We start from the raw sequence: 27918 nt of genomic DNA on the forward strand, positions 1-27918 counted from the left end.
AAACAGAAGTAGATGTAAAAAATATTTGCCATCTCTGAAGCTGTGTTTAAGGACATTCAAAGTTTACATTGTTTTTTCCTCTGTAAATGAAGTTACTAAGCATAAGGTTTATTTACACAAGTAAACATATATACATTTAATTCAGATTTACTTTCATTTGGAATTCTTCTGCACAACGACTAAATAGATCAAGGAACAGTTTCACTGACTTGACAAATAGAAATAACTAAAACCCATTTCTATCTTTCTACAAATAGAAAAATAAATACATTTCTACTTTTCTATTCATGTCATTCCTGTAGCTTCATGTGCCATTTACAGTGTTTAATCTAAAAATTTAAAACTCAACTTCGCTCCCTGAAATACTGTTTTAGTGTCCCAATTTTGAAGAATACTTGGTAAAATGTTTTCATGGTTATTTTTCATTATTACATTGTCTTCAATTTTTAATCTTTTGTGATACAGGATTCCCTACATATAACTAATGTCAAATGTTATAAAAAAGAAGAATGACTAAGTCACTTCTACATCCCAAAAACCCAGGAAATCCGCAGTCTGAATTAGCTGTACTGCACTTTTCCTTTCGCACCACTAGATAGCAGCAAATATATAACATCTTCTGAACCACAGCTACTTGGGTTATGACTAGCCAAGAACATGTAGCAGCAATTTACTTGCCATCTAGACATATTTCTGATCTTATAATTGCATGGAACATGGCTTGTCAATGCTGTATTTACACAAAGCCTAACAAACCTTTTTTGCTTATGCACTCAGAGTACTGTGTCACACTAAATCTCATGAGATCAGTAGAAACAGAGAAAAATTCGCTTTGTATACAGAACAATGTCCAAAGGAAACTAAAGGAAGACTGGCCAAGGAAAACATGAAGCAAACCTGATAAAATGACAAACAGCAGTGTAGTTAAGTCACTTCTCTGAGAAAAAGTAGCAAGCCATGAATATACATCTCCAAAAAACAATGATAGGAGAGTAAAAGGCAGCCTACAGTATCCCTCCTAAATCTAGGTAGCTCCTACTCAATCGGCAATTAATAATCCACTAGCCAGTACACGTTTTATTAGGTAAATTCCATTTTATGACTAGGTGGCATCTGTGTGTCTAATGCATATTTATGAAAATGAAAGCTAATTATGTCCCCCAAAATAAAGGGGACAGGCAGACAAACAGCCAGCCATCTATTATCTTGGGGTATCATGTAGCACTGGAATGGAACCCATTACCAGAAAGATACTGTTAACAGGTTACGAACAGTGCAAACAAAGGCAACTTTTCAATTCACTCAAGTTGAACACTTGAAAAAAGGCTAAACTAAAAGTTTAAAAGCTTTCACCCGACAACAGTACATTCATCACAATAGCACACTACTGAAAAATCTTGATTTCCAAAAGATGAGTCTTTCAATGGAAAATATCGCACAGGAATTAATTCTGAAAATCTGGTATCTTTAGTTTATTTCTGTGTTTAGCCTGTATCTACAGCTAAACAATAGCCAGCTATTCTATTACCCAGTGATCCCTCTTGACTTGAGAAGGGGAAATCAGGATAAGGAAGGAAGAACACCCGTGGGTCGAGATAAGCACCATTTAATTACTGGAATAAAATAAAATGGGAACACCCATCTGCCAGTTTAGGTGTCAATCACCCTGGTCACGCTCCCCCCAGGTTCTTGGGCATCTGGGTCATTAGCAAAAGCAAGTTGAAAAGTCCTTGAGCACTACAGATACCTGCACACCATGGCTAGCTACAAACTAAAAGCAAAGCATCTTAAAAACTTTCTCATCAAATCAGGTGCTGCAGTCTTTTTAAAAATGCAGCTTACTTTAGAAACATAGCTTCTTTGAATAGAAAAGGGATTCTATGATTCTATGCGAGTGAAACCAGGACAATTAGCCAGCTTGTACTCACAGCTAGTTTTTCTTCTTCCTCGTTTTCACTGTGCCATTCTGACTCTGCATCTGTGGGTTCAGCTTCCCCATTAATAAACTCTCTTCTCTGTGTTAGAAAAATTAAGAATGTAATTGAAGATGTAAAATTACCTATATGCAAACAAGTAACTATGCTACAAGGAGACAAAGATTACACACAGTCTTCCCACCTTATCAAAAAGGGGTTGATAGAGTGCTGCATATTTCCTCTCTAAATCATGTACTTCTTCATAGAATTTAGCTTCTATATGGGCACATTTCACCTGGAGCTGTTTCAAGGCATCAATTCTTCTCTTCACTGCTTTTGGTAAACTGAAAAACAAACAATTCTTTTAACCTTAAAAGTTAGTTGCCTCAGTATTATTTAACATATCACTGTGGAAGAGGATGCTTACAACTAAAAGCAATTCTTAAATAAAATGCTTACATCAAACATATATTTCTTCCAAACCTATTCCAAAAAGTTGAAAGAATCCTCTCCTACCCAAGCTGTTCTCAAAGGTGTTATCTTCTGTTCCATTCCCTGGGGCCACCACCCTCCCCGTGTACTTCAGAGATCTGAAATTAATACCTTTGTTTACACCTAAACTTTGAGATTAGATTTGTGCTGATCCACCTATGAAAAATAAGATCTGCGCATTCTACAGGGGAAAGTTTTGATTTATGGGTCATACTCAGAAAAGTAAACCCTGCTCACCTGTACTTTAAATTATTAAGCATTTATACATAGTCAGGTAAAAAGAACTTTTTATTGCATTTATAATTTTCTAAAAAGAGGTCTACCAGCTATTCTCAGTCAAGAAATAAAAGCACAAGTATCTACTGAAGGCAAAATTTTAAAGTTTATGTCTACTCCACAGTTAATATAAAACAAAGCTTCAAACGAAGGATTTACAAGTCCTGAACTTTCCACTATATCTTGGACAGCAACCTTACAGAAATCATCTATCAATGAAGCACAAGCCCTGACAGAACAAGGGTCACTGAAGGAAACACGAGAGGGTGCGAGGAGTTACTTCTAACCAAAATAACAACAGTGAAGGAAAATACTGAACTGGACAAAATTCTGTCTGCAATTTTGTGCAAGTAAACTAAAACATGATTCTTCCTTCCAGAAGCAGGCTACTATGAATCATGGTTTAAGTCAACCATTTTTCTTAGTGAATCATTTGTTCTAACTTCCTACCTTAATTATACAGCAATAACATTCTATTATGTTTTCAGTCTTTCAAGAGTTTTACTACACCCCGTACTTACGTTTCAATGTAACTTGAAGGAGTAAGCGCTGTGTTGTCAAGACGTTCCTGTAGAGCTGCCAGGACCTGCGGATTTTGCATCACTTGGTCTGCTAGCTTTTCTATGAAGACAGAAACCCACTTGTTTTAAAACAACTTTGAATGTATTTACAGTGCTTTTGTCATACTGCATGTCTTACAACGGTCAATAAAAATACTCACTATTTTCCAGATCTCAAATAGCACCACTATAGTTAACCAATAACTCAAGCAAAATTACTTCAGGGTCAGATTTCAGAATGATAAAATTCAGTAATGATAGAAAAAAACACCTTTCTCTTGGCAAATATATCAAATCTTCGCTTTTAAAAGCAAGTAGTACATTGATGACAACAGCAAATTTCCCATCTTCCCTCTTACGTAAGAGAGTGCAAAGCAGGAGTTTCTCTATCCTCCCTCTATACGAGCTGTAGCTTACAAGCCACATATAAATTTGCAAGAGAAGAACCACCAAATTATGCTGCCAGACATTTGTAGAAGTGTTTTCCTGTTAGTTTGACTCCTGAAAAAAACTGACAAAAACTTTGCATACTGTACAACAAAGCAGCACGGCACTATGACCATTTCCTTGACAACCACTAATTTTTTACATCAAGATACTTTTACAATCTGTAAGACTCCTCAGCTATCACAACAGTTCACAAAAGACTGTTTTTAGGGGACATCAGAACTGAAACACTTCTGGTTAGGAGTTAAAAATCCTTTCTGATAACCACACAGGTTGTCATAGTGGGAATACATTTACTTTTCAAATCTCTCCATTCTTTCTCACTGCTTTTCTCTCCAGACATTAAAAAAAATAAGTCAATAAATTTTATAGCACACGCTAACTTAATGAAGCTTTTATATATAGGTGACTTTGCCTGTTAGGTTTTTTTTTTGGTTTTGCTGTTTGGGGACAGTGGTGGTGGTTTTTTCTTAATCCAACTTGACTATAAGAATTATTCAATAGTGTCTGCCAGTTTATATGCAGTTTCCAACTGCTGGTCACAATGGCTTTCAATGGCTTTCTTAAAAAAATAAAAAAATAAAGTAAGCAAGACCTAAAGAACATTCAGAGATGACATACATGAAACATGTTTCACTGTAACTTACAAATTTAGCATTCAAGTTAATAACAATGGACTGTAGCTTTCCTGCATGTAGAAGTATTAATTTGAAAAGCATTATTCAGCAGTTATCTGCAGACCTTCCAAATGAAGGCTAAAAGCCCCAAGAGGACATAGCATAAAGATGCATTTTCCTACAAACAAGATAGTAAAGAACTAGCATACATACACAACTGCTCATTTTAATAATTATGCTGCTAAAGATTACACGTTGTTAAAAGCTAGTCTACACAGACCTTATTGCAACTGTTTGGTCTGCTATTTCAAGCACTAGTGAAGCATCCTAGTCACAACTTACGCAAAAGTGTTTTCCCTGTTACAAAAATGTAGCATTTATTTTGCTCTTTGCTGCAATAACCATGGAACATATCAAAAAGTGGTGAACAATTCACCTGAAAATCACTGCTTTGCTTCCAATAGCGAATGCATCTGTACTTTTGACTGTAAAGATTTTGGAACTGTAGCTAAAGAAGTTTTAATACACAAGGCAATACGCTTATTCTGCCTTAGCAATGTTATCTACCACTATGTATGACTTACCTTTTTTCTCGCTTCCATTTTTAGCGGCCTCCACAGAATCTGAAGCAGTATCTTCTGTTTTACTAAAAGAATTAAAACCATAACATATTAAAAAGGCATCACTTCACAAAAATGTTAACATTTAAGAACAAAAGCACTGTGAATTTTCAGTGTTTACTACAGGACAAGTTTTATAAATAAGTATGCCACTAAAAGACACATTTATGTCTTCAAGCTTCTCAAAACTCAAGAGTAGGTCTGGATATGAAAAGAGAATGCAAAGGAAAGGAGAGAGAGAGAGGAAAAAAAAAAACAATCAGAAAAAACCCATAACAAAAAAACACTGACAGATTCTCATTAAGTGAATGGCTGGTCTTTCATCTGTACTGGGTCACTCTGGACAGGAAAAAGTCATTATTCACAACTGAGAACAGGAGTTTAAGTGATGAAGAAAAACATGAGAAAGGATACAGGTAAGAAAGGAAGATAAACAAGAGACTTCTATATCGAGTTGTTTTGATTAATAGTAAAAACATTTGCTTCTACTCTCAAGATATCCTTGTCTTCTCAATCTCCCTGCTGCAGTGTCTTCCATCACACTTCCCGTGCTGGAGAACGAGAGGGCCCAGGATGAGTCACCAGCCAGCAAGCATTCCCTGTGTTCGCTGCCAGTTTATAGGTCCAAAGATACAGACTGGGTATTGCTGAAGCTAACCCAAACTCGGACACAAAGGGAGAACAGATATCACATATGCAAAGTGGTTTTATTAGTTACTGGATAGACTAGCTTATCCAGTTTATCCTGGTGCACTACAAGCCTTGGAAGGCCAGTATCACATATGTGTTTACATCAGTTTAATGCTAATTTGTTTCAAAAGCGCTATAAAAACTAGAAGATAAAACAGTGCCTTTTGCATTCTTGAATCATATAGATCAGAGATACACTGAAGATGAGTGTTCTCTTCAGGTCTTTAGAGCATTCAAACATAAACACTAAACACTGAATCAAGACAACACAAATTATGTTAATCCAAGAATAATTTTGTATCCAATACACTACAATCTCAGCTTGTCCAAATGAGCGTTTTGTCCTTGCTGTAAAGAAATGCAGTCTAGTTAGAGAAAATATCACCATTTTATTCTTATATGAGTTTGATAATCTATTCTCCATAGGTAAAAAACTCTCCCACAGAAGACCAGTTTTCAAGAAAGCAGTCCAACCTACCTGTTATCTGCCATCTGTGTGACTGTATCCACCTGCGAGTTGAAATACAGTGGTTAAAAATACTTTAATGGTCGTTTTTTTTTTTTTTTACTTCAACAGAAGATGAAAATAGAACAGGTCATTGTTTAAACTCTCAATATAAATTAACAGCTGCTGGTTTTTCTAAGAAATTCATCACACAATCTCGTGCAGTAAAGCGAATAGCTCCCACAACATCTAATCCAAACTGGAACTTGCTCATAGTTTAAAAGTCTGTTAAGTGCTTTCATTTAACCCTTTCAAACTTTATTTTTTTTCTGTTAAGTATTCCAGATGTTAATGCATTTCTACTAGATCATAAGTCTTCAGTCTGAAGGCAAGTGTCACCATTTCCAAGACCACCTCTGCATTCTATTAAAACAAAAAATAAAGCCCAAGAGGAAGATATATTATTTTCTAACTCCTTGACAGTACCACAGTCAATAATGAATTTTTAATCTCTGCATATTCTATATTACTATGCCTGATCCGAAAACAACAAAAGTCCAAATGAATTAAAACTTCAGAAAGACTTCTGTCTTATGTCACCTAAGCAGAAAAATATGCCTCATTTGTCTGCCTGATCAGAGCTATTTCTGTGACAACCTAAAACTGCTGCTAGATAAAGAGAAGCAAAACACTGAAGGAAAGAAAATTATTTACCAAGAGAAGGGTTTTTGACAGCAGCTATGAAGGCAGCATCCCCTATATAAAGATTTGCCTTGAATTTATCTATCAGGAGCAAGAAAATAAAGAGGAAGCATAAAAGTTGAAGCCTTGGTATTAGCAGTGATTGGAACCAAGTTTAGCACAGCTACCCCAGCCTCCAAGATCTAAATTAGCTCTCCAGAGAAACCAGAAGGAGCCAGATTGTCTAACTTATTCTGCTGTTATTTCTTCACTGGGGTGAAATATCCAAGCCTGTACATCTATTTTAATAACACAGGTTCGTTTCCCCACCCCCACCTTCTAAATAGTTCATCACAAATCCAAGTAATCACTACATACCATTCAGAAGCATAGTTGATATTTTCCATTATCAAGCTTTCAAGAAAGCAGATGTTTAGTCTGCAAGCCAAATTTAGAATAAAAGTACCTCCTGCCATTTGTGAGAGTCAACAGGTCTGATTCTTAGATTCTGTAAAGGCCAAGCAGACTGATCTTTAGCCCAGCTTCCAATACATGGCTACCAAAGAAGAATCTAAGCACTAAGGACATCTTGAGTGGCAGCCAGAGCAGGAGGCCCAGACATCACATGCACTCCCCCATCTGGAAAACACTGATTCCTGCTCTAAGCTAGAAAAGTTACACTTTCACAACCACGAACAGAGATGAAAAACTTTGTTCATTTACAAGAGTACTAGGAGTAAACTTTAGACTATTCCACAGGAAGTAAAGCTGCTTAACATCTACCAAAAAATGCATATGAGGCCACTCTACAGATTAAATCCAGGCACAAACAAAAGGAGCTCCTTGTAGACTAGGTGTGTTTCTGCAACCCAGGCATATTTATTTGCAAACACTTATTCTTGGCTTAAACATAACAAGAGAAAGTGGCAACACCAGCAACCATCTGCTACAGCAAACCGGAATGAAAAAATAAAGAAGCATACACGAGTCTTCCCTTCTGTAGCAGACAGAAGGCAGGAGAAAAAAGAGATATGACTAAAAAGGTTAAGACATTGCAAACTGACCTATTATCAGAGTTCAGCCAACAAGTTATATGATCCTAGTCACTATTAGAGGAAGCAGTAGTAAGCAACTAAAAATGCAGACTCACATTACTTAAAAATTAGCCTCGAAGACCTATCTCCTCCAACCTAGGCCCCATGACAGAGCTAATGGAAAAAAAAAATAAACTGCACATACAAATAATTCTGCTCAGTTGTTTGTGCTGTGTTTTCTGCAGGGAATTACTTCTCAGTCCTGCTGAGGGAAGACAAGATTCTGGTTCCATCCTCATTTGTATTTGGAAAACATGGAATAAAGTTCCCATAACTTGAATAATTTTTATATATAAGTTGAATTAATCTCTGTTGGAACAGACAGGAATTGGGCATGTTCTGACAAATACCATCCACCTAAGTCACAACAAACAACAACAGAAAAAGAGGAAAAAAAAACCAAACACCATTCCATGGTGCAAATACATACTTTAAGTCTTCTTTTGCTCCTCAAAGTTGTTCCTTGGGAAACTGAAAAGTAAAAATAAGTACATAAATAAATAATTAAAAGCAGCTTTCCTACAAAACAGCTTGCAACTCCCAGTTGCCTTACAGCTGTCTTTCAATGACTTCACTGCTGCAGAGTTACTAACAAAACTGTTCAGTAAAAGCTAGCGAGAGCTGGGGATGGGAGAGCAAGCTGATTTTAGAGAGACAGTTAAAAACACACCTAGTTTAAAAAGTACAGTAGCAAAGCACTGAGCTTTTGTATTTACTGACTTAGTTACTACTTCCATGCAAGTGAGCTCAGCGCACAGACAATCAAAACATGAAAAAGCTATCAGAACTCCAAGAAAAGAATAGCGTAAGGTAGTGTTATTATCGCTACCACCACCAATAAGAGGCCAAATCCGTATCTTATTTTTTTCTGGACAGTTCACTGTTTTCAAATAACTAATACAAACATGAAGCTCTGGGGAAAGAGGAGACTAAATCAAGCACCTGTCTCACAAATCTAGTTGCTGCAATTTGTCTAGCACAAATGTCACATACCACTAGTCACTTAAAACAGCAGGAAACCATAAATACGATGCACACTAAGACAGCAAAAGTTCATTACAAAGACAAGTAATATCCTGAAGGCTGCAACTTTAAAGAAAAAGCATGTCCATTTAATGGTAAGGTATATTCATAAAGACAAGTGTACACATAATAAGTTTTTCTCTGCTAAAAAAAGGGCTACATCTTGTTGTACAAGCCTCCTAAACACTGCTAGAATATAAAACAGGAAACTAACAGACTCCTGAACTCACAGGAAGATTTCTACCCACAACTGTTACTGTTTTTCGTAACTACAACAAATCAGAAGGGAAAGTTATTACTTCAGTTTTAGAGCTGCTGGGATGCAACCCTGTGGGAAACCACAAACGTAACAGTCTGATATTTTTTGTAAGGAAAATTAGAAGCAGTAACAAAAAAATAGGCAAGCGGAAGAAACTCATTAATCTGTTCCACAAGGCCTGAACGTTAGCAACCCTTAAGCTCACCTTGGAAGTTTTCTTGAGGGAACAATATTTTGGTTAGAGATGACTTCATAAAAATGTGCCCAGTGGTTCTGGTTTCACCTATAACTTACATACGTGCTTCTCTACCTTTTTATTTTGAAGCCTCGCAGGCAGATTTTACAGGAACGGAGTCAGGCAAATCCCACAAACGCTGGTATTATGTACAGCGAAAGTTTCAAACAGGCCCTCTCTTGGGAGACAGGGAACCTCGAAATGAAAAACTGAGCCCCCGGAATCCCCCACCACGCTGAGGGAACACAAGATCGCGGATGAGGTCAAACGAAAGAATCGCGCCTAACCTAGGCGGCTAAGGGCCTGACTCAACCCGAGCACCGCGGGCTGAGAGAGAAACTGCTCACCACAAACAACAGCCCTCCCACCCTCTTCCTCCCCTACTTCCCGTGGGAGGGCGGGGGGAAGGGAGGGCTGGCTGCCGGGCTCCCCAGGGCGGGCGAGAGCGGCCATGCATGTGGCCGGAACCGCTCCGTCTCCCCGCCGCCAGACTCGCAGCGACGCCAACTCCCCTTTTCTCTCGGTCCGAACTTCTCAAGCCAGCCTTAAAATGGTGCCTGACCGGGCCGGGCCCGCCCCTCTCCGCCAGGCGGCTCCAGGCGGCCCCCACCACCACCGAGCTCCACCCCGGCGCAGGCCCTGACGGCCGCCACACGCTCGCGCCCCGCCGCCGCCCTGCCCGGCCAGCTCGGGCGCTCCGCCAGCCCCACCGCCCACCCGCCACCGACGGCCGAGAGCTCAGCGCCGCAGCCCCGCTGCCCCCTCACCTGCCCGCGCCCCACGTCCCCTCACGCCCGCAGAGGCAGCAGCGCCAACCGCCGCGCTCCTCGCAGACTCACTCGGGCTGCGCCGCCGCCAAGAAAGCCCCCTCCCATTGGCCGAAGCGTAGGCGCCTCCCTCAGCAAAGACACCGCCCATTGGCCTCGGTAGCGCCACAGCCGCCGCGCCGCACGCGGGCCCTGTTGACTCTCCGCCGGCGCGGTGATCAGCCAATCAGAGAGCGAGCGCGAGCCGAGGGCGGGGGGCGCGCGGAGGGGTGTGCGTGAGGGGCTGGCGGCGCGCGGGGAGAGCGCGTGATGCGGGGCGGCGGCTCGTGCCCGCGTCCTTAAAGGGACAGAGGCCGCGCGGCGGCGGGGGAAGGCTTTCCGCGGAGCCTCCCGCAGCCCCGCGGGGCGGCAGGGGCAGGCCCCGGCCCGGGCGGAGCCGTCTCCCGCCGTTCGTGCTGCGGCGCTCGGGTGTCCTTTAACCACCCCCCCCCAGCAGCACCGCGATTCGCCCGAGGCCGGGCCCGGGGCGCGGAGCGGGCTGCGGCTGCCCGGGCGGCCGCGGCGGGGGCGGGCCGAAGCCCGGGGCTGTGTGCCCGGCAGCGCCGTGCGCGGCGCAGCGGGAGGAGGAGGAGGAGGCGGCGGGTTGAAGGTGCCTTTGGGGTGCCGAGGGCCGGTGACTCCCGCACCGTGCCGCCCCGCCTTCGGGTCGCGTTTCAGGCGGCCGGTGCTGGGGACTGGGGGATGCAGTTTGGGAGGCAGCCGGCGCTTAAAACGTGCTGCCGTTCCCGGTTCCTCCATCCGCACAGGCGGGCGGAGCGGCGCCCCTGTGCCCGGCCGCCTGCTGCACCGTGAGGTCTCCTGCCCCAGCGGGCACACAGATGCGCGTTTGAAGGGTTGCGGCTTAACTAGGCTAGTGATGGGATCGTGGTTTTAAGAACCTCTGCATATCAGCTGCGTGGCAGAGTGAACGTTGAAAGGTAAATCACAGAGCTGAGTGATTCCTACTACAAAAAAAAAAAAAAAAAAAAACCCCAAAAAACAACAAACCAACCCTTCTTGATCAAAATGCAGATATCAGCATTCCCACCATCGTTTCCTAGTCTAGATAAGGCCATAATTTCCTTTTCTATAAAAAAGAAAACCAAACTTCTCGCAGCTCGGCCTCTGTTTGGCAGTTGGTAAGCAGTGGATGCTGCGTAGCATGGTGTTGGAACGGTGCCGTTTCAGCATCCGAAGCCACTGGAGGGTTTTAGTAATCTTTCACTCAGCAGGAAAAACCTCCAGTCCTTGATTGTGTCGGTGGATTCCTGTGTTCTAAAAAAAAGTTTCTGCAACTTGGTCTTGGATTTCAGTAATTAACAACTAGGGTTTATCATCACAATCCTTCCATGGGTAAAATTAAAATTTGGAAACGATGTGACCGGTATTTATTAATGAACAACTAATCAATACATTAATGTTGGATTAATTCAGTTATTGTAGGAATTTAGTGACAGGAATAATTAAGGAATCAGTTGAATATGTACCAGTAGTGTAATTAATAAGATAATTTTGAATTGCACTCAAACAGCTAAAGAACTGCAGCAATGTGGTAGAGTCAGTTGCACAAACAAGCAGATTTGGTGGTCCAGAGGACGTACTCAGTGGAAAGTTCTTCCACTTCTTTTCTTTGCTTCCAACTCCCTTTCTCTGTTGCTCCAAACTAGACCTTTTTCTAACATGAGCAGGTTAACAGCCTCCTCATACTTCCATGAATTCTTATTTTGGGACAACTTTATTCGTGATAGTAGCTACACTTTTTCATAGAAAAGCATAATGAACTGTGAAAGGAGGATTTTCTGAAGTTACTCCTACTTCATACTTTTGTTCTTGCTCCTGGTTCATAGGTGTCAAGCATTCTTTTAAGCTTTTCCTGTCAATCTCCCATTTGTTAAAAGCTATTCTCCTTTCTGCCCAGAAGGCATTTGGAGTACAGTCTCCAAACTTTGTCTCCTGCAAAGGTGTAGAAGGTTTCCTGGAGTATGTGATCTAGCTGCTGTTGCAGAATACACTGCAGCCCTGTTCAGACCATTTGTGGCACTACTGCATCTTCAGTGGCATGTGTAGTTAGTCCCTCTGCACTAGTCGGTATTTCGTAAATGCTGCAAACCCTGAACTGAATTAAAATTGGGATGGTCTTGTAAGAGTAGCTTTGGTTTCTTCTGGACCAATTATTAAAGCCTTGAAACAGGTCAGAGTGCTGGAAGTATTTGGCTCTCTTCCTCTAGTGATGTATATCAAAGTAAACATACATTTAAATTACTTTACATCCTTGGATTTTTACTGCTCCTCTCTGAAGGCATTAATCTCCCACGATCAATGAGAGATTTTTGATGACCATTGTCTAACCTCTCGTAGCATGGTCGTAGACTTTAGGACTGTGGATAAAGCACAATCTGTGGAGTCATCTTGCTGTCAGGTGCTCCTACCCTGCAGAGAGCTGCAAAAAGATACTTGCTGAATCACCCTGCCTTGATTTAAACGCCCAGCCTAGCATACAAGAGAGCTTGGAGAACCAAAACTGAGAAGGGATTATGGCAGAGCTGCTGAACAGATGTGCTAGACGCTGAAGAGAAAGCTTAGGCTGAGATCTGTAACTGGCATTAAAATGTCTGTGTCTTCTGCCCTGGGGTGGGTATTAATGGAAACTGCCCTCACTTAGTGAGATGCCAGACATTCACGACCTAATTTGAGAGATAAGACTTAGTTTGTCAATGACTTTTTCTGGAGGGGGAGGAAGAACTTTGATCATTGCCAAGTGGAGTCTCGGTACTAAATAGCTAACGTGCTTCTTAATTAAGTCTTTCTGTCTCAAGAGACATGTTAAGTATGATGCATGTGGTACAGCGTCCTGTATAGAAATTGCCCTGTGAGATCACAGAGAGGAGTAAAACTTCTGTATTTGTGTGGTAGAAATTGTGTAATTAAAGAGGAAGCTAAAGTTGGTCCGACAGAAAAAGAAGCTGAAGGTATGTACTGTATAGGGCAGATTTGCTTATTTGCACATTTAATACGCACCAGTGGTTTCCTGGAACAGCGGACAGCAAATACAAACATTAGGATAAAGAGGTCAGAGAGTATCATAAATGTAGCTCGGCACTCATTAGTTTAAAGTCTTTGAAAAGATTGGTGGTAACAAGACCAGACTAAACAATTTACAGATTTTCCCACCAGTGGCTGCACAAACTGAGTGACAGAGGAACTTGTCCTCTTTAGTGGAGCAGTATTCACCTTTGATGTTAATATGAATATTCACATTAGAAAGGCTGAAAGGCAGACTTTGAGCAAAAGGCAGAAACAAAATTTGCTGCTGCCAAGTTTGGCCTTCAGCCAAGGCTGCAGTTAAAAACAGAAGCACCGCACTTTTACCTTGCCTTGCCCTCTCTGAATAAATTCTTTGATAGTTGGGAAATAAAAAGCTCCGTATTGTACAGACCAACATGAGCTCTGTGTTCCAGAAAATTAAAATATTTTAAAATTCTGAGATTTTGCTGTGGGGATTTTCATTTTCATAGTGCTTAGAAAATCACATTCCAGACTGGCTTCCCTGAGTGTGTGTATGCACACATGCACATTAAAAAAAAAAAAAAAAAACCAAAACCAACTTAAACCACTGTAGAGTCTGTCTTCTCCCTTTTCCTCCCTGAGGGAGACAGGTGACCAACACGCTGAGTGCAGACCATTGCTGTTGCATTCTCTTCTCCTGGTTGCCAGGTCACTCTCACTAAGCAAGTGCAGTGGAATGCACTGAAGTGCCACCTTGATGGATTGCCAGGGAAGAGGTATTGTGCTGTTCGTTTCAGTGATCCCACTGAATTGGCACACCGTCACCGAAAAAAACAGTATGCGTCCAAGCCTGGCAGCAGCATTCTTGGTTTGCTCGGGAATTTTCCGTCACCCGGACTTTATGCATACTGTTATTTTTTTGCTAAATTGTAGCTGCAGAGAGGATGAAAGTAACTGATCTGTAGTAGCTCTGGAGCTTGTTTTTTCTCACAAATTCTAGGAGAGTTAAGTATTTTTCTGACTCTTTGCCAAGGTAATTGGTTTTATTATCCTGCTGCTTTTGGAAAAAAAAGGAACTCAAAATATGGGCAAAACTCTGATTTTATTTGCAGAGAATGAATTAACTTCCTCTTTGTGTATCAAGGTAAAATATTTTAGCAGCTTCTTTACAGGAGGAGTTGCCAATTTGTGTGCTTTTTTTTTTTTTTTAATCAGAAAATACTTAGGCCTGTCAACAAACTGAGATGCTTCATGAAGCAGACATTTTCCTTGCTGACAATGCTGACTTCCAAGAACACCTAAAACAGAGAGGAAGGGAAAACTGTGACTGGAAGACCAGTTCAAGTATGGGAGGAAAAGTTCAAGTATAGGAAGGTTTTGAGGGCTTTATTGCTGGGGGATTCGGTGACGAGCTTGCTTGAAGAAGGTGACTCGAAAAGGCATGAACTAGATAGCAAAGCACTATAAAAAGCAGGGGAGAGTAAGTAGCTGTGTGGAAGAACAATAATTACCCAAGACACAAGGTGAGCCTGAAGAGGAGACGATTTCAAAGGCTCTGATCCTTATGATGTCTATGAAAAGAGTCCCATTGATTTTAGGAGACTTTTAATTGTGTTCAAAGAGAATTCAAAGACAGGAATGCTGTTATGCTGTAGCAGAAGAGAAAGATTATTTCAGCAGCACTGATGTTTCAGATAAGGATTCTTTCAAATCATCGTAGTTTAAACAATCAAATCGACAGTCAGACAAAACCTAGAAATGGCAAGCACGAGCTAAATAATTTTGGAGGTAGAATAAGACCTTAATAGGGTGGTAAATAGAGCAGAAACTCTATCTGACAAGACTAACTATGAATTTTTTAAAAATACTGAGAGAGGACATGTATGTATGTATGCAGTGTGTGCATGTGGCAAGCATATAGAAAGACTGGAAGATAACCTGTGGAGAATGCTCCTAAGACCTATGCAAGGAGACTTGTCCCAGAAACAAATAAAGCATTTGGGAACGGAAGAAGGCATTTTGTTTAAAATTCTTCTATGCTGATGTATTAAGTAAACCATGGAATTGAATGGGGTCCTTCTAAAAAACTTGACGAGAAAAAACTGTCTGTGTGGGAAAGCCAGGATGTTATCATGGACATGTCATAAAGAAACTAGAATCCAGGACAGCAGTGGATTAACAGCATCTTCTCCATAGTTATATACTAACTAGCTTTAAGCAAGTGCTAACTCAGATCACCAAAAAATAATTCCTGTAAGCAAATTACTGCCACTATTTGACATTCAGTAGCAACTTCAGAAGCAGTTCACGTTCAGGACAGTGAAGTCTATGCTGTGGTTAGAAATGATTCAGGTCTAGGATTCCTAGTAAAGTTTGCAGAACTAGCCCTGGAATCTGTCTAGGACTGCAGGGAGTTTGGAATTGGAGAACCTTATCTGGCTGAGAACCAGCATTTTGTGACTGCAGCCTAGGCGCATCCCGTCCCTTCATGGATATCCTGAGTGCACGTGTCTTGGAGGAGCATGGTGGGAAGAAAACCAGCTGATAATGTTGAAAAGGGTTAGAATCTAAAATGGTGTAAAACTGCAACTGATCCTCTTCTGTTCACAGACCAACGGATGGAGAAGTTGCTCTCATGGCTGTGGCTGGCCATTTGAAGTACCGCTGTGCAGTTTAAACATGCATTTCTACAATTAATAAGAAATTAGCAAAATAATAAAATACTGAATGCAAAATGAATTAAATTAGTAATAGCAAGTGAAAGGAAAAGCTCTGTAAACCACATTTCAAAAAGATGGTTGTGCAATAAAGATAAGCTCTATACTCTTCCCACTATACAAAGGTCACGTACAACTTGTACTTTACAACAGATTTTATTTTCTGCATACAAGATGCGTGTGCTTTACTGACCTTAACATTATGTATGTTTTCAAAGGCAAATACAGACAAACTAGAAAAAAAACCTACTAGACCTTTCTGTTACTCCAAATGTGTTCGTTCCTCAGAAGGAAGAATATAAATATAAAAATATAAAGATAAAACAAAGATGTTTTAAATCTTAATTAAAGAAAGGAACGTAGCCTAATGGTTATAGCATGAACCTACGAGTTGAGAGAACAGAGGTGTCACAGTGTGACCTTCTGCAAGTCACCTTGAGGCTTAAGAATACTGGATGAATATAGTTCTGCATATCGGACACTTAGCTGTTATATGCAGTTGGGAAGCAGGTGAGATATTTTTTAGGATCTCATGAACTTTACTTCATTTAGTAGCTACTGCCAGTGAAATGCATTATTAGGCATTACAGAGAATTGTACTTGCAGACATAATGTAACCACACTACATCAGAAAGATTAAACAACTCAGGGTTAAACTGTCATGTTAAAAACACCAGTCTTGACTAATGAGCAAGGTATAGCTTTATTGCCTAATTGCAAACCAATCCACAAACTGTATCTCAGTTAGAAACCCTCTGTTCATTCCCGTGGGCTCTGAGCAGGTAATTAGGTACTGAGTACTTTGGGTAATCAGGTACTTTGGTGGCACTCCTGTTTCCTTGGAGGGACGGCTCCAAGAATGCACCACCCTTGCCCTTGGCCCTTCATGTCTTTCCCACCTGTTTGTTCAATGCAGGTGCATTCGCCTTGTACTTACCCACTTGATTGCACCTGCAGGTTAAGCAAAGATGACGGAGGACCTGTTCCCTTTTGCAACAAAGGGTCTGATAGCTTCTACTGTGCAAAGTCTGCTGGGTATACTTATGAGAGTTCTTAATAACAGCAGCTAGAGTAAGTATGATAGTGGAATTACCCAGTTTTTCCTGCTTATGTAAAGATACTAAAGTCATCTGGAAAATACTGTTCGTACTGTGGGACAAATTAACTCAGCTCCCATTTAGTAGTCAATTTTGCTGACTCTGACATATACCAGAATGCAAGCTACAGTGGGTTTTAGATAGAGATCAGTATGCAGGACAAATTAACCAAACTCGGGACAGCTACAATAAACAAGAATCCTTATGTGGATTTGCTGACTAAGCAGCACCTTCCCAAATAGAACTGGCAACCATTCATGCTGCTACTGTTGTTGCGAAGAAACTTCTTACGGGTTGGTGCTTTTATAAGAATGGATTTTTATTGGCTTTCCAGATGACATTATTAATCCACGTAAACAGGATTTTTACTTTGCACATAATAGAAAGTGTAAACAGAAATTAGAGCATCAGTATGTGCTCATTTCTTCAATGGTGACCTAGCACTCGCCTTCTAAAAAACAAAGTCCTGTTTTTTCAATTTGCACTTCCATTCTGTAGATACTCGTTGTGTAGCTTTTCTTGGGCTTCATAAAGTTTCTTTAGCTTCTTAATTTGTCCTTTGCTGAGTTCTTTGCCTTCTGCATCATGGGTGGGAAATCCCTGAAATATTAAAAAAAAAAAAAAAAAGACAGACAATACTTAAGATAAATTCTTGGACTGCTTTTGCTTCTTACAGAATAGTGTTTTAATAAGATAGGGAGATAATTTCATAAAGACAAGCTGTTAGAATGGGGTGCGCCTTGGCTAATTTTAGTCACCTAGAAGTTCGACAGCTAACTGACTATCTGTGTGTGTTCCCTTCCTAGTTAACGAAGGGGCAAAGGGTGTATTTATTTTCTGTCCTGTATTAAGTAAGGGAAGCGTAGACAACTAACTTCTAGATGGTTATAGTTAAGACAATAATGACTAATCCCTAAACAGATGGTTAAGAGACCACTTTTAATCATACTAGCCTATTGAATCCAAGGCTTAAAGCAAAAGCAGTAAAAGATTTGTGTTCTTGATGGAAAAGTACAATCAGAATTTTTATGAACATTCCCCTTGGCTTGCAGGGGTATTTTGCAGTATTTACACTCTCCATTCTTCCTTGCCCCCAGGGCCTGAATTTTCGTGGGTGAAGAGGACAGGCAGAAGGACCAATGTCCTGGATTAAGTGCTGAAAAAACAGTGCTGTATGTTTTCCAAGTAACACCTTTTATCTTCAAGAGGAGCAATCAAGCACAAAGTTATCCATACAGCCCCTTCAGATATCCTTTGCCAGGAGAGAGTAAAACAGTGGGCAGAACCAAAAAGGAAGCACAAGACCCTTCTGAAAAAAAATGGCTGTCTCCATCAGTTCTGGCAGAGTTGGGGAGTTTGTACTTGCAAGTGAATTCCTTGTCTTGCAACAGGGTAATGAATCAGTGAACATGCATCATACATATTCCTACCCACAACACCTACAGGGAGTTTTGCTCTGCAATGAGAAGGGCCAAAGGAGACCAACGTACAATGAAAATAACCTTGAAATGATGGCTAACAGTTAGAGAGTCTTGCTCCCCTAGGCAAAGCATGTGCAGTAAAATTAATGTATTGCCTTTTCTTTCTCTCCTCCCCTCCTCCCCCTACGTTAATAGTGCAGCCCTGGAGGTTTTGGAACAAGATCAGCTACATACACATTCAACCGAGTATGCACAACTAGGGATGGAAAACCAGTCCCTATCTAAAGAAAAGTCTCTCACCTTTTCATCAAACATGGAATATTTGTCATGTTCTAATTTAAACATTTCATGTGGTGGAATCTTCATTTTTGCCTGTTTTGCTGCCTGTAATATAAAACGTGCATTAACTGCATTAGCATCACAGTTAATTACTGACAACTTGTCACATATGCAAAAGGACAAGTAGACTATAATTTGCAAATCAAAGAGCATTTAATCCATAATTTCTTATCATGTGAAAAGAAACTTTGAGTGAGGAACAACTCAGTAATTCTTAGCTGTGCTCGTCCAGGAGAAAAAAAATATGGTTCTAATCTGTAGAGAACCACTTAATAAAACAGATGTATTGCAGAAACTCAAAATTTTTAACTAGCTTAAATACTCCAAAAACTAAATCAGATTTTTACTAATTTGGTTCCTTGGTGTTTTAGGTGTAAACACAAAGTGAATAGTTGCTATGAGTAAAGAATATTCAGCAATTAACTCACTGCAAAGGGAACCACCTTTATCAACAGTTTCCTGCTGACAAGCACAGGTTTCTGTGCAGGTCACAGCAGGATCAGGATGCAAGTGATTGCACTGAAAACAAACTGCACTTTCACTTATCTGTAAACACGCACATCTCAGAATCCTTTCCAAGTAATTTATGCCCAATGCAAGGGAATCACCTTTTGAAAGAATGCAAAAAGGTACTTGGAATTTGTGGACAATAAATGCATGTTATCTGTTTTTCTCTCTGTACATGGTTCTCTAAAAGTTTACTTCCTCTTTTAACCCAGGAATGTGTTTACTGTACTGCTAAAGTCATCAGCATGGCAAACAATCTTTTCTTCTTATGAGTTAATCTCCTCTGGCTGTCCACTCCTCATCCAAAGCCTAAAACCTTTGAGCTATCTCAATTCCAACTAAATAAAATAAATAAAATGTGTTTTTACGAAACGCTACGTTTCAATCACAGGGAACAGGTGGATTCTTAAAAAGAAAGAAATGTTTTCACACATACCTACAACACTGGAAAGGGAAGAAAATAAATGACACAAGCAAAATCCTCTCTAACAGGCATGAAAGATACTACATTGGCATTTAAGGAAGTAATACTGTCTATAGACTGAAATAAGTGCTACAAGTTCTTCTAAGAAGCTTTTGCAGCCTTTAGTTGTGTTTTCAAAGATGGCTTCTCTATAATAGGAGCTGAATATTCAAAGCTGAACTGCAAGCCAAAGTCATTCTGAGCAGGAAATTGTAGACAAAAAAAAAATAAATGGAGGCCCAGTTAAGGCCGGGCAGAGAGCCTGTGTTCTAATGTAATCTTTCCTGCACGTGACTATTGCTGCTAACACTTTTGTTCAAAACCAGATTAAAAGGATCTGAACACTTACTTCCTGCTCTTGTTTTTTCCTGGCTGCTTCTTCTTTCTTCCTTTTTTTCTCTTCTTCAATCTATGAAAGGCAATGTTAATGAGTAAAAGGTAACTAACTACTTCATTTGGTTGTTTTCTACAAATCTGAGCCAGCTAGCTCTCCCCTGGATATCTAATTACAGACAGAACTGGCAGCATGACCTGCAGCAAAAACACCATGCCTTATAATTAGCATGGTCTGATACTTCCCACTGTATGACTTTGATTTCATTTGCTTTTATCACAGTTACACCAGTTTTAACTGTTCAGAATGCATTTTGCATGCAAAGTGTGTAAATATAAAAGAATACATACAAAGCCTGCAAAAGAAATAGTCTTGCCATTTCATGGGGAAAAATGTTTTGCAAATGACTTTAAAAAAAGACCATATTTCGCTGATATTTTAAGCTCTTGCCTCAAAGAGCTTAAATGTGAAGACGTTACAGTTTCTCAAGAAGCAGTGGTATCCCTTGATGTTCCTAATTTAGCCAATTTATAAAACTTGGGGAAAAAATAAAAATCTCATCTCACACTTGCTTGGGAGACACCTATCAGTTCTCCAAGGGTTCTGCCAGTACTGAACAGAATACTGTTTCCAGGGAAAATGTCCTCTAGCTGCAGGTTCCACTTGCAGCTATATACAAACTGCCTTCAAATGTCTTTTTGATTAAAACAACTGGAATTGGCTGAAATTACATTTTACTTCTCTCTTTTCTAAAAAACATCTACATGGAAGAAGTAGTGTTGGAAAGTCTTCCAAACATTTCTAGTCACAATGGAATTTTATTATTTGTTAAAACTGAAGACAGACATACAAAGTGTTACTTTTAAAGTTTACAAAGTCAAATATTAATGCTAGGAAGTACCAAAAGGAGGGTTTCTGTACAGACTTTGTGCATGTGAATTATATTCACAATCTTTATATAGTAATGTGTATTCTTGCCCCTACACCCTGAATATCTCACTCATCCATACTACATTAATTAAATTTAGCCAGTGCATTTGGTTCTCACATATCAGATAAATACAGTCTAGTTCTATGGAAAATGTCAACTTCATTTGTACAGACAAAAGAAGTCCAAATCAGCTTCTCACTGGAATCGTTCTTCCAGAGAGATAAGACAGTATGCATGCAATACTCAACATCCCTTAATTGTACGAAGATCTTACAAAAAAACAACAAAAAACCTTAGAGGTATTCATTAGGTCTCATACAAAATTTTCAAGAAGCTAGTTTCAAAAATTCTTTCCCTGGACACAAATTTTAGTATCAGCACTCATGTTATTTTCCTTGTTGCTAGTCTGTTAAGATTTTTCTTACAAGTTATCACAGAAATGTCAAAGTATCCATAGCATATACATTACTTTAAATTTTTAAAAATATAGAATGCATAAAATAATAACCTTTTTCTTTTCTTCTCTTTCTTTCAATAACGTTTCCTTATCCACTAATTTAACCACAGTTGGAAGTCCTAAAGAGGCAAAAACAGATGAATGAGTTTCCCATGCTTGAATAGTCAAAGATAAATGTATTTATCCTCTCACTGTTTTCTTTTTGCAAGCTGAATGCAAACACAGTTGAGTAACTACTCAAAAATGACCAAGAAATTACGTGACATGCAAAAAGGTCAAAAATATTGTAGTGTAAGTTTTTATATTCTCTCTATATATTCCAATATACAGTTCTACAATATATATTCATACATCAGAAATACGATATGCTATAGCTTTGCAGTCCTTAAATTTGTTGGATTATTCCAGATTAGTCTTGACAGGTTGTTTTCCCACTTGTTATGCAAATAGTAAGATTATAAAAACAGCTGCCTACAAAGTTGCAAGACATATAATTGGATACCTTCATGATCTTCAAATCGAACACCAAGTTCAGGGAGGATGTCATCTCGAAGAGCGTCACTCAACTGCAGCACTTCGGTTACTACAGAACATGAAAAATCCTTTTAGCGAAGTAAGATTTGGTGAAAGTATACTTCTGTCCTGCTAAATAGCTATTTAAATGCAATTAAGAAATTGCCACTCTCTCACAGAGGCCAGAGAAATGTCTTTTGTTTTAAAGTGATAAACCTTTAAAGTAAGTTCTGCTTTCTTTCAGCCGCACAGAGAAGAAGCATGTTTCTTTGTAAGGACTGGAAATTCATAGATTTCTTCCAAGATACCCTCATTGTTCCTGAAGGGTAACAGAAAGAAAATCCAAGGCAATTCATAAACGATGCAATAATTCTGCCAGGGTATAGTGGAAGGGTGTATGACTCAGGAAGATCGTAATGGGTGCTGCAGGATTTTCAATAAGAAGGGTGAAGAACTCTATTTTAGAAAAATCACAAATTAACATATCCTGTGTGACATCTATACTGCCTTTAAAGGACTATGATTTTGTTGGTTTGATAACTACACATACATTTGTCAGAGCAACTGTAATCCAAACATTTTCTGTTTCTACAGATAGTTATCTTTACTACCTAGTCTGACCAAGCTGTTTTTTTTTTTCAAGCAAGCTAGTTGCAGCAGCACAGAGTATTTTGATTTGGCTTTCCGGATGGTGATCAGGACATCATGACTAATGTAATTTTTTTTTTCTAGCAAACTTATCAAAGAGCCCTTGCTGACAGCAAATGGTTAAGAACTCAAGAGGAAAATAAATCTTCAAGATGGTATTTACTTGGATGAGAAATTGTATCAGCAGAACAGTTAAGAGGAACTAAATGCATCAAGAAGACCCAGCACGTTGCTGTTGTGAACTTAATTCAGTGTCATTTTTCATAGACAGTCTTGTATGTTATAGACAGTCTTGCCGTGTATTACTAGGCAATCAGGCCCAGTCAGCATGGGTTTATGAAAGGCAGGTCCTGCTTGACTAACTCGGTCTCCTTCTATGACAAGGTAACTGCTTAAGGGATGAGGGAAAGGCTGTGGATGTTTTCTACCTGGACTTTAGTAAAGCTTTAGACACCATTTCCCACAGCATTCTCCCGGAGAAACTGGCCCCTCATGGCTTGGATGGGCGTACAGCTGGATGGCTGGGCCCAAAGAGTTGCAGTGGAGTTAAATCCAGTTGACACCGGTCACGAGTGGTGTTCCCCAGGGCTTGGTACTGGGGCCAGTTCTGTTTAATATCTTTATCAATGGTCTGTACAAGGGGATCGAGTGCACCCTCAGTGAGTTTGCAGATGACACCAAGTTAGGCAGGAGTGTTCATCTGCTGGAAGGTAAGAAGGCTCCACAGAGAGATCTGGACAGACTTGATCAATGGACTGAAGACTTGATCAATGGACCGAGGCCACCAGATAAGGTTCAACAGGCTCAGTGCTGGGTCCTGCACTTGGGTCACAACAACCCCATGCAACACTTGGGGCTTGGAGAAGAGTGGTTGGAAAGCTGCACCACGGAAAAGGACCTGGTGGTGTTGGCTGACAGCCAGTTGAATATGAGCCAGCAGTGTGCCCAGATGGCCAAGAAGGCCAATAGCATCCCGGCTTCTATCAGAGATAGTGTGGCCAGCAGGACTGGAGAAGTGATTATCCCCCTGTACTTGGCACTGATGAGGCTGTACCTCAAATGCTGTGTTCAGTTTTGGGCCTCTCACTATACGAACAACATTGAGGTGCTGGAGTGTGTCAAAAGAAGGGCAACAAAGCTGGTGAAGGGTCTGGAGCACAAGTCTTACCAGAAATGGCTGAGAGAAATGCAGTTGTTCAGTCTGGAGAAAGGGAGGCTCACGGGAGACCTTATTGCTCTCTACAACTACCTGAAAGGAGGTTGTAGCGATGTGGATGTCGGTCTCTTCTCCCAAGTAGGAAGTGATAGTACAAGAGGAAATGGCCTCAAGTTGCACCAGGGGAGGTTTAGATTATTAGGAAAAATGTCTTCACCAAAAGGGTTGTCAAGCACTGGAACAGGCTGCCCAGGGAAGTGGCTAAGTCACCACCCCTGGAAGTATATAAAAGACATGTAGATGTGATACTTAGGGACATGGTTTAGTGGTGGGCTTGGCAGTGTTAGGTTAATGGTTGGACTCAATGATCTTAAAGGTCTTTTCTAACCTAAACAATTCTATGATTCTATGATTTGGGACGAAAGGCTTACCAAGTGTGACAAGATAGATACTTGGGTTAGATGGTGAGGCACTGGAACAGGTTGCCCGGAGAACTTGTGGCTGCCTGATCCCTGGAAGTGTTCAAAGCCAGGTTGGATGAGGCTTTGAGCAACCTGGTGTAGTGGAGGGTGTCCCTGCCCCTGGCAGGGTGGGTGGAACTAGATGATCTTTGAGGTCCCTTCCAACCTTAACCATTCTATGGTATCACGTGCTTATAATAAACAAGTGTTCTCCCTTTCAGCAGCTCTCAGCTGGTTAAACCTAAGAAAGAATTGAGGTCTCAAAGGTAGTAATTCTGGCAGGAGAAGCTACTATCCAGACGCTGTACTATATGCTGCACATATCAGTAGATGAAAGTACCATTCCTGAGCCTTCATTTCTTCCATAATTCCCAGATCCTCAGAGAGCTGAACAGTGAACAGAGCACCAACTATCCTAATACCATAAAAAGGAACAGCCACCCTATTTCATTGCATGCTAGTATTCTGTGACTCTCTCTTTGTACAGGAAAGCATTGCAGTTTATAGTAGCTCTTTTGTCTGCCGTGAACTAAGTCGTTATTTTCCTTGATCCAGAGCAGTTACACACAGTGAACCACATTCATGTTTGCTGCAACTCTAAATAAGCCATTAAGATAAACAAGGGATAAGATTACCTCACTGGCTGTCAACACTAAAAGGTGTTGACTCTAACCTAGGCAAAAGAATTACATGTTTCATATCAAGCATGTATCAGACACACCTACTGCTTACTCAATAAAAGAGTGTCTGCTCAGTTATAAATATTTACTTATCTGAAATAATGAATAATTGAAAGTTTAAGAAGAAGAAATTCATCAAGGTAGAGAATAAGAAGAAATGTATAACAAAACATGTATTATTTATGAAAGGACATGTCTTTGGATCAATCCTCTGTCATCCAGAGGAGTCAGCACTGTGTTGCTTAGGACTGAAACGTGCCTGTCCTTTGCATGTGGTACCTCCAGAGCAAAGATGTTTAGGGATTGGGTAGGGGGTTGTTTATGGGCTGCCTCAAGACATAAGCTATTTCTCTCATTGACGACAGTGACTAGGAAACCAGTGGGATAGTGCCTTATCACCAGTGCTCATGAACACCCTGGCAGCTAGGCACTCCTTCAGCCTGTGACTATTTCCCAGACCTCTTTCCACATTTTCTGTGAATTTCAGGCCAAAGAGTCTCCAATGTGAAATAGATGATGTACTGTTGTGAATGGGAACAATGTCATGGGGAGGAAAAGGAGGAGCTTAAAAAGCATCTTGAGAATGCTGGATGTTAAGACTGGCAGCAAAAGACAAGAGCAGGCATGGTTACAATGATCAAGTTTGCCCAATTCTGGTCAAGTCATGATGTATTAGGAAGAGGGCAGAGGGTTTCCCAGTGTCCTAGAAGCAGCTTAGAGCAAAATACCACATGGCACCAGCACCCATGGCAGGAAACGAAGATGCAGGCGCAGTTCAATCATGGACACCTTTACCAGAGGGTAGTCAATTTAAGCAAATGTCCCGAGTTAAGTAACCAACAACAGCTGAAGAGACTTGCTCCTGATTGAACATCTGAATAACAACTCATTGCTAACGAGGATTTTCCCCAAGCATCAGGGGCTTCCCTAGAGCACAGATCTGCTCCACTGTGCATCCTTGCAGAGACAACTATGCAGGGTCTTTGCAGGTGGTTGAGTACTCAAGTGAAATGTCAGGATGCACAATATAGAGACGTTCTGACCAACCAATCATTGATGTCTTTTGCAGAGGTTTTCTGTGTTTCTTTCCCTTGTACAACAAGCACAGTGTTTTCCTGTTTACCATCATTGCTAAGTATGTTCACAAATTAAGTCAACGCTCAACTGCAAATGATCAGGGCAGGTCTCCAGTTTGCATACTAATAAGCTTATAAAATAAAGAATTAATGTTATTAATATGCTTGAATGTTAGCCATTCTGGATGATGGTAAAATTTTTGTAGAGTATATACATTTTGATTCTTACTGAAAAACATAGTTTTACAAATGCCTATTCTGTGAAATGTTTTGTAAATACAGATACATTTTTAAGAGTTGTATGTATATGTATAGGGACATTCGTATTACTCTGCAGCATACTTTTTATTTAACCTCTAAGAATACTTAAAGCAAAACAGATCATGTCAATTAATATTGAACAGCATCCTGCCAGCATCGGGCTGTGATGGGGAAACTCCCTTCACTTACAACCATGTAGAGGCAATATCCCCAGCCATTAATCAGAACAACTTTTACAGTAATTTTAACACTTCCTGCAAGCAAGAATTTAATGGTTATAGGGAAAAAAAAACAGTTGCATGTCAATGCAGGTCCTGCCAACCACCACTCAGCTTCCATGTATCGAATATTTCAATGAAAGGTGCCTCCCTGGTCAAACTGCAGAGTGCTATAACCACTCTCTGTACCCCAACCAAGTAGCAACTAGATCCAGCTTTATTCTCACTGCCCAATTTATTTCAAGAAAAAAAAAATCAATACCTTCCCGGTAAGAAACGCAAGTGCTAGTAAGCAGTCTAGTGCTAAATGTGTTCTAAAAATGATCTACAAGAAGCTCCATGATATTTAAACCTTACCACTGTTAGGAGTGAGGATCTGTTTAGCTCAACCATCAGAAAGCAAGGGCAAAAACAGCCTCATATAAAATGAGTATTTACGTTAAATACCGAAAGAACACAGGTCACATTTTTGGCTAAGCATATACACACAAACTTCTTGAATTAATTCAAATTACAGAAAATAATTGCTTTTGGAACTAATAAGCCTATTTCTCAGCATCAATTAGGCCTATAGGGGTTTGAAAGTAACAGTCACATTAACAAATACAGTTTTGTGCTTTTAAGGTAAACTTATTAGCCCTTAGAGGAACTCAGAACAGTAGCAGAATTAGGATTCAGGTTCTGTATAATATATGGGTCATTTATGTATGTTTTATATAAAAAAAAATGCCCTATTTTGCCTTCAAGTACAAATCTAAGTGTAAAAAACTTTTAAGAAAACAAGAATCAAATACATATTGAAGACATGTAAAATTCCACAAGGAACAGCAGAAACCAGTAAGAGCTCCGTTAGGAACTAATCAACAAGTGAAATCAAAGAGGGCTTAATGGAACAATCTTTTTAACACTGTGTAGTTCGGCTGCACACACACACAGCATGATGAAAGATTTTCAGAGGGGGAAAAAAATAAAAAGCACCTAAAACAACTTCTAGCAAACTTCCAAATTAATTCTCAAAGAGAGCACTTAATTACCATCAGGGGAGCTACAATAACAACTATGCTAACAAATAAGAACATCTCAGGCTACTTAAACACAGACAGTATCATTCTGCAGCAATCTACAGTTTTAACAGAACACAAGCTCCTAGGGGAAGACATCGTGGGTACTTTCATACCTAGAAAGCAGGGAGTGCCCTAATCTAGAGAAAAAACAGCTAGTCCTCATCATTCCAGAACTTTTAGATTCTTTCAGAAATTAAAAGAAAATAAGTTTTGCAGCCTGTAAAAGAATCCCAAATTAAAGAGACAGGTAGCAGAGATGCAAGTATTCAAATGAGCTCTCATTTAAAGATGCCTTACTTTTATTCTCTAAGCAAAGAGAGACTGTATCAGCTGGATCACCCTGCCCGGTTTGATTCCTGTGACCACGGAGTGTCATGTGCAACGACATGTGAAAAAATGAACTCTCAC

At 40.1% G+C, this 27918-nt stretch overlaps 2 protein-coding genes and 1 non-coding gene across 10 annotated transcripts in view; all 3 read right to left on the reverse strand.

Moving 5' to 3' along the window:
• NAP1L4 (nucleosome assembly protein 1 like 4) overlaps positions 1-10214 on the reverse strand; it is a 29490-nt gene extending 19276 nt beyond the window's left edge. For 2 of the 6 annotated variants that reach the window (XM_086613934.1, XM_086613932.1), the window contains exons 1-7: positions 9326-9376; positions 8269-8309; positions 6097-6128; positions 4893-4954; positions 3206-3305; positions 2119-2260; positions 1929-2015 (exon numbers count right to left, since the gene is read on the reverse strand). In XM_086613934.1, coding sequence (XP_086470060.1) covers positions 1929-2015; positions 2119-2260; positions 3206-3305; positions 4893-4954; positions 6097-6128; positions 8269-8309; positions 9326-9374 — 513 coding nt within the window. In that variant the 5' untranslated portion in view covers positions 9375-9376. The other 4 variants (XM_086613930.1, XM_009987845.2, XM_086613935.1 and 1 more) reach the window with 3 other exon arrangements.
• Positions 1152-1279, reverse strand: LOC147528517 (small nucleolar RNA SNORA54). The gene has a single exon (XR_015222240.1). It is a non-coding gene; the product is annotated as a small nucleolar RNA SNORA54 (small nucleolar RNA).
• Positions 10215-16068: 5854 nt separating the features above from the next.
• CARS1 (cysteinyl-tRNA synthetase 1) overlaps positions 16069-27918 on the reverse strand; it is a 37115-nt gene continuing 25265 nt past the window's right edge. For 2 of the 3 annotated variants that reach the window (XM_086612676.1, XM_086612674.1), the window contains 5 exons: positions 21936-22016; positions 21485-21552; positions 20061-20120; positions 18703-18786; positions 16069-17581 (listed from right to left, as the gene is read on the reverse strand). In XM_086612676.1, coding sequence (XP_086468802.1) covers positions 17456-17581; positions 18703-18786; positions 20061-20120; positions 21485-21552; positions 21936-22016 — 419 coding nt within the window. In that variant the 3' untranslated portion in view covers positions 16069-17455. The remainder of the gene's footprint in view (positions 17582-18702; positions 18787-20060; positions 20121-21484; positions 21553-21935; positions 22017-27918) is intronic. The other variant, XM_086612675.1, reaches the window with a different exon arrangement.

Source organism: Tauraco erythrolophus, chromosome 6 (genome assembly GCF_009769465.1).
Source record: "Tauraco erythrolophus isolate bTauEry1 chromosome 6, bTauEry1.pri, whole genome shotgun sequence".
In the NCBI taxonomy this organism is placed as follows: domain Eukaryota; kingdom Metazoa; phylum Chordata; class Aves; order Musophagiformes; family Musophagidae; genus Tauraco; species Tauraco erythrolophus.